Source organism: Oryctolagus cuniculus, chromosome 13, assembly GCF_964237555.1.
Source record: "Oryctolagus cuniculus chromosome 13, mOryCun1.1, whole genome shotgun sequence".
Classification (NCBI taxonomy): Eukaryota; Metazoa; Chordata; class Mammalia; order Lagomorpha; family Leporidae; genus Oryctolagus; species Oryctolagus cuniculus.
Window position 1 is genome coordinate 40,937,251 of NC_091444.1, and position 12,362 is coordinate 40,949,612.

The 12,362-nt window shown below is 43.9% G+C and overlaps 1 protein-coding gene across 8 annotated transcripts; it reads right to left on the bottom strand.

Annotated features, from left to right (window-relative positions):
• Positions 1-1,473: 1,473 nt before the first annotated feature.
• Positions 1,474-11,572, bottom strand: MEIG1 (meiosis/spermiogenesis associated 1). Of its 8 annotated transcripts, none has more exons than XM_051820612.2 (4): positions 11,415-11,565; positions 7,590-7,721; positions 7,001-7,167; positions 1,474-1,812 (listed from the first exon to the last, which is right to left on the bottom strand). In XM_051820612.2, exons 3-4 carry the CDS (start codon positions 7,136-7,138, stop codon positions 1,684-1,686), a joined length of 267 nt encoding a protein of 88 aa, XP_051676572.1. In that variant the 5' UTR covers positions 7,139-7,167; positions 7,590-7,721; positions 11,415-11,565; the 3' UTR covers positions 1,474-1,683. The 8 variants fall into 8 exon arrangements, with proteins under 8 accessions (XP_051676572.1, XP_008266544.1, XP_051676571.1 ...); XM_008268322.4 differs by lacking the exon at positions 7,590-7,721 and adding an exon at positions 8,548-8,736 and having other exon boundaries at positions 11,415-11,563; XM_051820611.2 differs by lacking the exon at positions 7,590-7,721 and adding an exon at positions 8,548-8,736 and having other exon boundaries at positions 11,388-11,559.
• Between the last annotated feature and the right edge of the window lie 790 nt (positions 11,573-12,362).

Genomic DNA, 12,362 nt, shown 5'->3' on the forward strand with positions numbered 1-12,362 from the left:
TCCCCAAATGGCCACAATGGTTGGAGTTGGACCGATCCGAAGCCAGGAACCAGGCAGGAGCTTCTTCCAGGTCTGCTGTGTAGGTGTAGGGGCCAAAGTACTTGGGCCATCCTCCACTGCCTTCCCAGGTCATAGCAGAGAGCTCGATCAGAAGAGGAGCAGGCAGGACACAAACCGGCACCCATATGGGATGTTGGCACCGCAGGCGGAGGCTTAGCCTTCTACACTATAGCACCGGTCCTAAAAAGATATCCTTTATATAGTCAACCTTGAAATACTCAAGATACACTGAGTTTTGATAAGAGGACTTCATAAGGCTTCCTGGTTAACACTGCCTGCCTTGTTACTTGGATTATTTCCACAGCACTCCAGGCAACACTGGAACATAAGCTGTCTTAGGTGAGGGAACCCAGAGGCCGACCCTGGGATAAGGCTTCAAGTGCAAGGAAGTAACTCAGGAGGTCAAGAACCATTTGTGGGGGCTGAGGGTGTGGCAAGGAAGAAAGGCATCCCCCAGTGTGTGTGATTATCTAGGTAAGCACTACTGCAGATGACTGACTTAACTCCTGCCGAGGAAACCCTAGGAGCCACAGTAAAACATAAACCTCAGACTGCTTCCTCAAGAGCTACCACATTGATTGCTAGGGGATTCATTTTTACTTTTTTTTTTTTTTTGATAGGCAGAGTTAGAGAGAGAGAGAGAGAGAGAGAGAAAGGTCTTCCTTCCGTTGGTTCACCCCCCAAATGGCCACTGTGGCTGGCGCACTGCGCCGATCCTAAGCCAACAGCCAGGAGCTTCTTCTGGTCTCCCATGCGGGTGTAGGGCCCAAGCACTTGGGCCATCCTCCACTGCCTTCCCGGGCCACAGCAGAGAGCTGGACTGGAAGAGGAGCAACTGGGACAGAATCTGGTGCCCCAACTGGGACTAGAACCCGGGGTGCTGGCGCCGCAGGTGGAAGATTAGCCAAGTGAGCCGCGGCACCGGCCCATTTTTACTTTTAAACATGTATTTATTCAATTTGAAAGGGAGAGAGATCTCCCATCCACTAATTTGTAACAAACGTATAGCAGAGGCTGGGGCAGGCCAGAGTGTGCCTTAGCAGGAAGCTGGAATCAGGAGTGGAGCCGGCACTTGAACCCAGGCTCTCAGATACGGAGTGCGGGTGCCAAGTGGCAACTTAACCACTAGGCCAAATGCACAGCTGACAGTCATCAGTGGAAGGCTGCTCCTAGAGCAGCATTATTCATTGGCCAGGAGGAGGCAGAGGACCCCAGAGGCAAGAGAAGGTCCTGTTGTAGATCTGGCTGTTCAAAATGGTGTTCTATACAGAGGAAAACGCGCAGAGTGGGAAAGCTGTGCTCTAAGAGCATACACAAGTAGCCTAAGCGTTGGGCGGGTTTCAAAGGGGGCAACTTCTTTCCCCACACATATCAGAGGTTCTGCCACAGTTACAATGGTCAGAAAGAGCAGGGTCATGAAGGGTACAACTTTAATGCTTCTGCAGTTGGATTTCAGAACAGGACAGGGTGATGAATAGCCACCAGTTTCATGGCTTTGCATTTCAAAACATTAAACTGCAGGGTGCATTCAGAATGTTTCTGTACAGTGATAAACATGTACATGATGCAGAACGAAAGAATGACTTCTTAACATGTAATGGATAAGTATCAATAGAAGAAAGGCTAGTAAGCATAAACTTTCACTTTGTGGACTTCCTTGTCATCACATTCCCTCTGTTTGTTGTAGTAATAGAAAGTATTGTCCCTTCTCTGAAGCTTCTTCACGTAACCTGTTTCTGGCCAACGATCTACCTGCACAACAAAAACCAGAACACACGTGTTATAATGCCAGATGTATTTTTAACTCATATTCCGCTCTCAAATAGTTAAAAGTCAAACTCACACACACACAAAAAGAGTATAAGACTAAATTTAAAAATTCTTGAGCCCTTACAGAGAGTATTACTCATACACAGTACACATCTTACATTGAAAGTTTATACCATGGAGTGACCAAATCACTGCTGCTCTCTGGAGCTCAATTTCTAGATTTAAATTTCTAGAATGTGGCCAAGATAGAGCAAATATTCTAGATAATCTGCATTTCCTGCTTCATATGTCTACAAATGATTTCAAACATAACTTCTAAAAATAATATCTCAGGGAAAAAAATAGGGCAAGGCCCAGGCTGCATTCTGAAGGCACTGCCTGTAGACTGTTGGTGTAGCACCGTGATGAAAGGAGGGAAGCAGCTAGACTCAGAAAATGTCTAAAGGGCCAGTGCTGTGGGGTAGTAGGTTTAGCATCCTCATTTGACACTAGTATCCGATATGGACACCAGATCAAGTCCCAGCTTCTCCACTTCTGAGTCAGCTCCCTGCTGATTGCCTGGGAAAACAGCGGAAGTTGGCCCAAGTGCATGGGCCTCTGCACTTGCGTGGGAGACACAGACTCCTGGCTCTGGATCAGCCCAGCTGTTGCTGTTGCAGCCATTTGGGGAGTGAGTCAGCGGATGGAAGACCTCTCTCTGTCTCTCCTTACCTCTGTAACTCTGCCTCTCAAGTAAAAAAATAAATAAATAAATCTTTAAAAAAAAAAAAAAAGACCTACAGATTTTAAAAAAGTATCTAAAGGAGCATCAATATTTCCTTCTGCCCAAATTTCAAGGTTTTAATAGAAATTTGAGATCAAAAATATAATCTGCAATAAACCTTTCTTCTTTCCACTCTCCTTTGTTACATTCTGCATGGTTTTGTTTATTATTTGGCTTGATTTGATCCGGACATTTTTCTCCCTCTTCAAAGTCAATGTTATGCCTTCTTAATTAGATTAATGCATTTCTTTCTTTCTTTCTTTTTAATATTTATTTATTTATTTGAAAGGCAGAGTTACACAGAGGCAGAGGGGGGCAGGGTAGAGACAGAGAGAGAGGTTTTCCATCTGCTGGTTCACTCCCCAGATGGCCACAACAGCCAGAGCTGCGCTGATTCGAAGCCAGGAACCAGGACCCTCCTTTGGGTCTCCCACACAGATGCAGGGCCCAGGGACTTGGGCCATCTTCTGCTTTCCCAGGCCATAGCAGAGAGCTGGATCAGAAGTGGAGCAGCCAGGACCTGAACCAGTACCTGTATAGGATGCCGGAACTGCAGGTGGCAGCTTTACCACTACACCACAGCACTGGCCCTTGGTTAATGCATTTCTGTTGTTGTTAATATGTTCCTTCTGGATTTTTTTTTTTTTTTTGACAGGCAGAGTGGATAGTGCGAGAGAGAGAGACAGAGAGAAAGGTCTTCCTTTGACGTTGGTTCACCCTCCAATGGCCGCCGTGGCTGGCGCGCTGCGGCTGGCGCACCGCACTGATCCGATGGCAGGAGCCAGGTGCTTTTCCTGGTCTCCCATGGGGTGCAGGGCCCAAGGACTTGGGCCATCCTCCACTGCACTCCCTGGCCACAGCAGAGAGCTGGCCTGGAAGAGGGGCAACCAGGACAGAATCCGGCGCCCCGACCAGGACTAGAACCCGGTGTGCCAGCGCAAGGTGGAGGATTAGCCTAGTGAGCCGCGGCGCCGGCCTCCTTCTGGATTTTGTGAGATGCACTTTATTATTATCAGAAACCCATTATGTAAGTTTTAGAAAACCACATTCTGTTCTTCAACACCTTATTTGAAAGGCAGAGTTACACACAGGGAGAGGGAAAGACAGCGAGAGAGGGAGCTTTTCCAGCCACTGGTTCACTCCCCAGATGGCCTCAACGGTTGGGGGTGGGCCAGACCAAACCCAGGAGCCTGGAATTCCATCAGGGTCTCCAACATGAGTGACAGGAACCCAAACACTTGGGCCATCTTCCACTGTTTTCCAGGTACATTAGCAGGGAGCTAGATTGGAAGAATAGCACCTGGAACTCTAACCGGTGCTCATATGGGATACTGGCGTCACAGACAGGGACTTAACACACTGCACCACAGCAGCAGCCCCAGTCCTTCATTTTTCATAGTCTCCATGTATGAACCAAATCTTTCAGTGGGAAGAAAAGATGAATACATTGTGTCCTAATAGTGCTTTTTTGTTGTTATTCATGAGAAAAAGAAAAAGCAAAGAGCATATTTGATAATCCTTGGCAAGCCCTGATGTAGATACAGAACAGCAGCCAGGATCAGACATTTAGCATGGGGGCTTAAGTTGCTGCTTGGGACGCCTGCATCCTGTATCAGAATGCCTGGGATTGAGTCCCTCCTCCACTTGGGATCCAACTTCTTGCTAATGCACCGGGGGTGGGGGCGGGGGGAGCAGATATTGGCCCAAGCACTTGTGTACCTGTGGGAGATCCCAGTGGATTTCCAGGCTCCTAGCTTTGATCTGGCCCAGCCCTGCATACTGGGCACATTTGGGGAGTGAACCAGTAGACTGCTTTTTTTTTTAAAAAAAGACACATAAATGTTGACCAACACAAGGTTTTCTTATTCTTGTTATTTATTTTCTACTCCAAGCTTTGAGAATAAAAGGTATCATTTATTGACCAATTACAGCATCGTGACATCAGGCACTTCAACGATATTCCATTCTAGTTCCTGTGACAGTTCTCTAGCGCAGTACAAACAGCACTGCTTTAGTTTAGGGAAGGCAGACCCAGTGCAGAGCCTTGCCCAGCATGACTCAGCGAAGAGGAGTCAGAGCCGGTGCAAACTCTGGGCTGATGGACTCTGAAGCCCACCTTCTTCCCCTGGCTCAAGGGATTTGTTGAATTCAGGCACTCTCTTACCTGTACTTTTATCTCCCAAAGCTTTGGCATAGAAATTTTCACATGAAACACAAAACCTCTTTATATGATTGCCAAGTCAGTAGTGTTGTTCTTCCTTTAACTACACCCAGACACCTGCACCCCTACTCTCAGCAGCACACTCATTTTTTTTCGGGGGGGACTTCTTTAAGGATGTTCTTTGCATTCTCTTAAGTCTGACATTATTTGAGGTTGGGGTATACGTAATAACACAAAGGGTGTGTGTTTAACACTGCCTCTGTAGTCCCAAGCTTAAGGCAAGGCGTAGAGTTTATATTTGAATTGCATTAAAATGGTAATTCTGTGTTATACCTATTTACAAGCCATAGGTAATACAGTACTGAAAACTACTTTTTGGCAATTGAGACAGAGTAAAATATCAGTAAAATCACAGTGAACACATCTTCATCAGTATGTTTTAACTTCATTCCTTACGAACCCCAATGATGTCTATTACTGTCTGTTAAGCAGCTGATTACATTTGTGCTCTGTATTGCTCCAAATCCTTTTCCTTGCTACTTTGCTTATTAATAAGTGTTAAGCAAGGCCAAAGAGTACAATGAATGAAGAAGGAAAAAAGAGATTATAGAGATCTGAAAAATCTATGTATTAATGAATCCTTGATAAACTGTCAGTTAATAAAAAATAAAACTTTGTGGCAGCCCCAAATTTCATGATTAAAATTTGAGAGTGCTTCAACAAGTTCATAGAAAAATGGAATTACAGTGTTTATTTTGGTGCCCAAAAAGCCCTTGAAATACATGCACACTTTTTTTCATAATGCATTTCCCATGAATGTTTTGAACACTGCTCGTTTGCATGTATTTCACAATGTTTGCATCATAATAAACTTACCTTTCCATTTTTCCATATACCCTCATATACTCATGAATGCTTCATTATATTCTATGACATAAAGATACTTAAAAACTGCATAGTAGTCAGTAGGATAAAAACTTAAACTCCTAGTTGGTGCCAGCATTATAGTGTAGCCAGTTAAGCTGCTGCCTATGACACCAGCATCCCATATGGTCACTGGTTCAAGGCCCAGTTGCACCACTTCCAATCCTTCTCCCTGCTAATAGCCTGGAAAAGCAGTAGAAGATGGCCCAAGTGCTTGGGCCCCTTGCACCCATGTGGGTGACTGGAAGAAGCTCCTGGCTCCTGACTGTGATCTGGCCTAGTCCCAGACATTGTGGCCATCAGGGAGTGAACCAGAGGATGTAATCTTGTGTTCTCTCTCTTTTTCTCTCTCTTTCTGTAACTCTGCCTTTCAAAAAAAGAAATATTTAAAAAGCAAAACAAAATTCTGCAGCCAGCAGAATAAACAAGTTAAACAAAAATCACACTGTAAAGGGATGCCCTGTCTAGGTTTTGGTCTAGTCTTCAGAAAACAAAGCTATGTATCCACTCTCTCAAGAAAGCCTGGAATGTACATCCAATGTACATCAGGAACTATTCCTAATGACTCTCAGTCATATATAATTGTGGTGTTTTTTTTTAAATACTTTATTTATGTGTTTGAGAGGTAGAGTTACAGACAGAGGGAGAAATAGAGAGAAAGGTCTTCCATTCACTGGTTCACTCCCCAAATGGCCACAATGGACAGAGCAGGGCTGATCCAAAGCCAGGAGCCAGGAGTTTCTTCCAGGTCTCCCACATGGGTGTAGGGGCCCCAGCACTTGAGCCATCTTCTGCTTTCCCAGGCCTTAGGAGAGAGCTGGATCGGAAGAGGAGCAGCCGGGACTAGAACTGGCACCCAAATGTGATGCTGGCACTGAAGGCAGAGGATTAACCTATTGCGCCACAGTGCCAGCTTGTCATGCGTAATTTCTACTAAAAAAATCAAAATTTAAGCCTTTACTAATTCATGCTTAAAATACCAAAGAAACAGGAGTGAAATACTAGTCATCCAATAGGCTCAGTCTCTGATCACGCAAATACCTGAGTGAGGCAAGAAGACTCTGCTTTTATAATTCTCCCATAAAAGGTGCCTTGAGCAGAGTACAGCTGCTAATGAAAGCCACAAATTCTGAATGTGTCCAGCTAAGGGACCACCTCTTCCACCAACGTGTCCTGCAAATCACTGTCCTGGGCCTGTGTCTCCTGCTCACTAAAATGAGTTGGAATAGAAGTCTCTTCCATCATTCTCGGGTTCTTTTTTTAAATACTTTTCAGTGACAAAACTCATTGTGAGTTCAGGTTAACAGCGATATAAATCTTACCATAGAAACTTGTTTCACTTGTTTATATTCAACTTCATCCCGATATCCTGCTTGTTGAAATCTGTACAGATTTTCTATCTCTTCTGACCATTTTTTGGCACGACTTACTGATTTTGGTTTCACATCAGAACTAGCCATGGCTACAGAGGCCTTAGTACCAGTTATCTCTGAAAGATGTCAAAACAACATTAATGGATAACATAATAATGACAATTTTGAAATTCCCTTTAAGAATGTACAGAACTGAAATATATGTGTGAGAACCCTTTTAAATATATTAAAATTTTAACATTCAATTCCAACATTAAAAACGATTTATGCTCTATTTTGGAAAAAATAATCCAAAAAACAGAAAGCCCTGAAAGATACAGAGAGAACTGTTTATTTCTTCAAATAAAATTGCATTCCAGAGTTATGGAATGATGTCTTAAAAACTATATAACAATGTGTTGTTTCAGGTAATAGCTTGCATATCTCTAAAACACTCATATTTGTAACTATAGATTGTTAAAAAAAATCCCATGACCACTACATTTAATTGTAATCAAATTATATTCTCTGTCTCTTATTTCTTAACAAAGACATGTACAATCAGTCTTCTTGCTCTCTTCCCTGTGATGTTGCTGGGAAGAGATCCATTCTTCCTTTTCCCGTTTCTTAATTGCTGGGAGCCAATTACTGCAATCCATTCACTCAGGTTACTGTGGCACATAATCCCATGCTAGACCAATGTGAGAAGATACACAATCATAAATTCCACTATAGCTATAGGGGTCAAGAGTCTGAGAGTACTGATTTTAAAATAGTGACCTTGGAAATATTCAGCTCTAATTTATTTAATTGTTTATTCAATAAACTTGCATAGCCAGGCTTTCAAAAATACAACCTTGCACTTATCTTTCTGTTACTTCTTATTAACAAATCTTATCAGACATTTAACTGAAATAAGTGACTGGTATGCCTAGGATTTTCACCAAGATTCTTTGAATCCATTCTCCCATTAAGATATAGTTCTATGGACTTCAACACATTAAAATCAGACTTCACAAAGTAGATCCTGTAAATTAACTAATATTTTTAAAGTTTTTTTTTATCACAATGACAAATGCTCACTATAAGAGGTCAAGAAATACATTAAAGTGCAAAAAGGAAAGGGAAGATCATCCTCACAGGAGTTAGAAATAGCCATCCTTACTGAGTAAAGATCATCCCAAAAGGTTTATAAAAAGGAGTCTTATAATAAATGCTTTTACAAGAGTCATAAATTTAGCATTATGTGGATTTGATGGGGGGGGGGGAGTAGAGAAAACCAAAATTGGTGGATTTGCTGAAATTCAGAGGCATGCTCCTCTGTGTGAAAGATGTAGCCTAAAAGTCCTCTGAGTAGCGAATAAAAAAAAAAAAAAGACAATTCTGGCAGAACGCTGAGTCACCTGTTTCCCAGTCACACTCAGGCACTGACTGGCTCTTCTCTGTGAAAAATAAGGAGATTGGTCTGTGCTATGCTACACCCCTCTAGATTGTTACATTACTTACTTAACACTTACTTAGCATTTACTCTCTATTCTGAACCGTCTTTCCCACAGTTGTTTGGACTAATTTGCAGATTTAAAGGAATTTAAATGAAGTTATTTGAGCCATAGAGTTCTCATCTTGATGAAAGTAGCAAGTACATAAAGTGGGTATATCATTATGATTGCTGTTTAGATTTTCTTCCAGTGAGCATACCAACATGTCTGTTGATCAGACCAAAGGAAATTAGAATTTTGTTAGTATGGACTTTAAAAAGTTTTCTATCTTTATTTAGATTTAGGCTCATGTTGGCATTTTAACGCAGTTCACTCTTACAGTACTCTTTGAATTTATGTAAAATCTGTACTATCTGACAGAACAGTTATAAGTAAGCCATGTTTCAGTGAAACTATGCCCTTTAATTCTGGTCACTGAACCACTGGTACACAATAGATAAGGGAGCTTCTAAAAGTTCTTGGAAAATTCACATTTTAAAAAAGATTTATTTATTTATTTGAAAGAGAGAAGGAGAAACAGATCTCCCATCTGCTGGTTTACTCCCCAGATGACCACAAAGCCAGGGGCCCGAAGCTTCATCCAGGACTCTCACATGAGTGCAGGGCCCAGGCACTTGGGCCATCTTCTGAGGCTTTTTCCCAGGCCATTAGCAGGGAGCTGGATAGGAGTGGAGCAGCTGGGACAAGAACCGGCGCCCATATGGGATGCTGGCGCTGCAGGCAGTGGCTTTACCCACTATGCCACAGTGCCAGCCCCTTCACATTTTCTTTTAATTCCATTTTCCTTGAACTTTTTTTTTTTTTTTTTTTTTTTTTTTTTTTTGACAGGCAGAGTGGACAGTGAGAGAGAGACAGAGAGAAAGGTCTTCCTTTTGCCGTTGGTTCACCTTCCAATGGCTGCCGTGGCCGGCACTCTGCGGCCAGCGCATCGCGCTGATCCGAAGCCAGGAGCCAGGTGCTTCTCCTGGTCTTCCATGCGGGTGCAGGGCCCAAGGACTTGGGCCATCCTCCACTGCACTTCCGGGCCATAGCAGAGAGCTGGCCTGGAAGAGGGGCAACCGGGACAGAATCCAGTGCCCTGACTGGGACTAGAACCTGGTGTGCCGGCACCGCAAGGCAGAGGATTAGCCTAGTGAGCCGCAGCGCCAGCCTAATTCCATTTTCCTTGAACTTTAAGCCCCCTTATACTAGTTACAACAAACAAATGAGTTGGATATAAATATGTTACAGCCTAATAATACATTTACATATACAATTATAGAATATATATAACAGAAAAAAGAAACTAAGAAACACAAAGTATAAATTCACTGTATTAAAGACACTCAAAATTAGTCATGTTTTTATATGAATTTGGTGGCTTACATTGCTTTTATGGATCAAATGTATTTTCTAAAAGTAGTGATACAACCTTAATTTTTTTGCTTTATCAATTTTTGTTTCAGGCTTGACTTTTTGTTATAAAAATTCTTGTTCACATTCAGGCAGAAAATAAGTTTTTATGAATGTCATCATTTTTTATTTCAAATAATTATGTCAACTATGTTATACAAATACTACATTTAATAGAAAAAAGAAAATAGGCAGCATTCAGTTGAACTTCTGGAGAAACTACCATTTGTCTTATTAGAAATGCACATCTTGATATTTTGTTTTCTCAAAAGTCTAAATGGAACATGAATGTAATTTTCACTATGATAGGAACCCTAGTTGCTACTATAACTCTGCTCTATAGTATCGGCACAGATTCCTTTTTTAGGGGAGTCAGGGTGTCACTCTTAACACAAAATGAAGTTACAACTAGCAAAGATGAACTTCCAGTTCCTTGATGACATGTTTCAGTGAAATTCAGTGGCAAACTAATTCTGCTAGTTACAGCACTTTCAAACCAAATGGTTACTCTGCTACCATTTGTGGCTCCCAAACCAGCAAATGGTAATTCTTGAATCTCCAGTCTATGAAAACGGAACTGTATCAACAGTGTTAGGGCTGATTTGAGCATTAAAGAACCCTGCACCGATCTGCAGCCCTTGCCCATCTCAAGTTGCACTGTGACATTGGACGCCTCTGACGCAGGCAGTCACCCCAAACGACCCTGCGCGGAAAACCCTTTTACCTCCTTTCGCTCTGAAACGTGTGTTTACCTCCGTGGCAGTCAACCCCGTCAGCATCATCCTCCTGCGTCTCCCATTTCGCTCTTCCTCCCCTGCCCCCCTTTGATTATTTCCGTTACTAAGCGGCAGCAGGACGCGGAGGAGCAGCCCTTTACAGAACCCGGGTTAGGACGCTCAACGATCCTGGACTTCTTGTTTCAGAACCGGCACAGAAGAATCGCATCAGAGGGTCTCCAAAGTCCTTCAATTCCCCAACCAATGTTGGGTTTGCAGACGAAACACAAAAGAGGTTCCCCAAATACGCCTTGGCGTCCTCGGGCCAGGGTGCTGAGCTGCGTTGGTGCAGCGTAAGAGCGCCCCTGTGGGAGCCCCACAGCCGGCACGCCTCCCCAGTCCCTCAGAAATCACTGTGCTTGGAGCAGGCCATGACGGACAAAGTATTCTAAAACCAGTGATCTAAGGATTGAGTCCCCACAGTCACAACCGCTAAAGACAAAGGGGGGCACGCGACGGCCAGGAGCCTTACAGGATAACCAGACCCGAAACTCAAGAGGAGCCAAAGAAGGCCATTCGTTAAAAAGCAGTGTGGATGTGAAAACTCAGGAACCAGAGGAGAAAGGACACAGGCAGCACCCAGCGGCTGCGGCGGGCCGGTGAGGGCGAGGGGCGGAGGGGCGGAGCCTGGGCTGGCCCGGCTGCATGGGCGTGGGCAGGGGCCAAGCCCCCAGCGACGCACCCACCCACCCCTGGGATTCGGCTCTCCGTGGTTACCCTCCAAGCAGGAGAGGACCGGGGCGCTGCACCCGGGAACTCGCAGGCGGGCGCGGCGGTGCTCGCGTTCTCCACTCGAGATCTGTAGGCCGGAGCAGCGGCAAGCCAACTGCCGCCGCCTTTGCAACCCTCGTGTCGCCTAGCAACGCGTGGGCCGCTCAGGTCCCGCCCAGTTCGCGCGTCACGCCCCCTGGGAGCGGGTCTTTGTGCGCATGCGCAAGGGCTGGTGCTAGTGTGGCGTGGGAAGCGGTGCGGGGTCTTTTGACAAGTTAATGACGGAGCGAATGTGGGTAATGGGCCTGGGTATATCCATGAGCAGAGGTGAAGTGAGATGTGTTATTTGCTGTCCTTTGAGCCCCAGCCGGAGTTCCTAAGAAAGCGGTTTCTGGTCCTGACGGGACTCTAGTGTCTATTACTGTGTGGGGACTGAAAGAACGAATCCATAGGGCGAGGCAAAATACCGATGGCATTTAGTAAACCTACAGTAAATGGTATTTTTCTAACATTACCTTCATTATATTTAAAATACCATCTATGTTAGTGAAAAGTGATCAGATTCAAGATATATCTTGAACATAGAGCTATCATAATTTGCTGATAAATTACAGTGGAAGAAAAAGAGGCAATGGCTTGGTGCTAGAACCAGTACAGGCGGAGCAGCCCTAATAAGGAGGTTCAAAATGCTAAAAAATCTGACACTTGAGTACAGACATGACCCCACTAGCAGGAAATTCCACACCTGACCTCCTGTCATGGGCCACAGTCAAAATGCAGGTACACTAAAAAGAATGTATAAAGTTATCCTTAGGCTAGATCTATACATGAATTTCATGTTTAAGTTGGGTCCCATCCCCCAAATACCTCATTATGTGTGTACACATATTCCAAAATCTGATGAAGCACTTGGCACTTCAGCTAAGGGATACTCAACCTATAGTTAAAATTTTA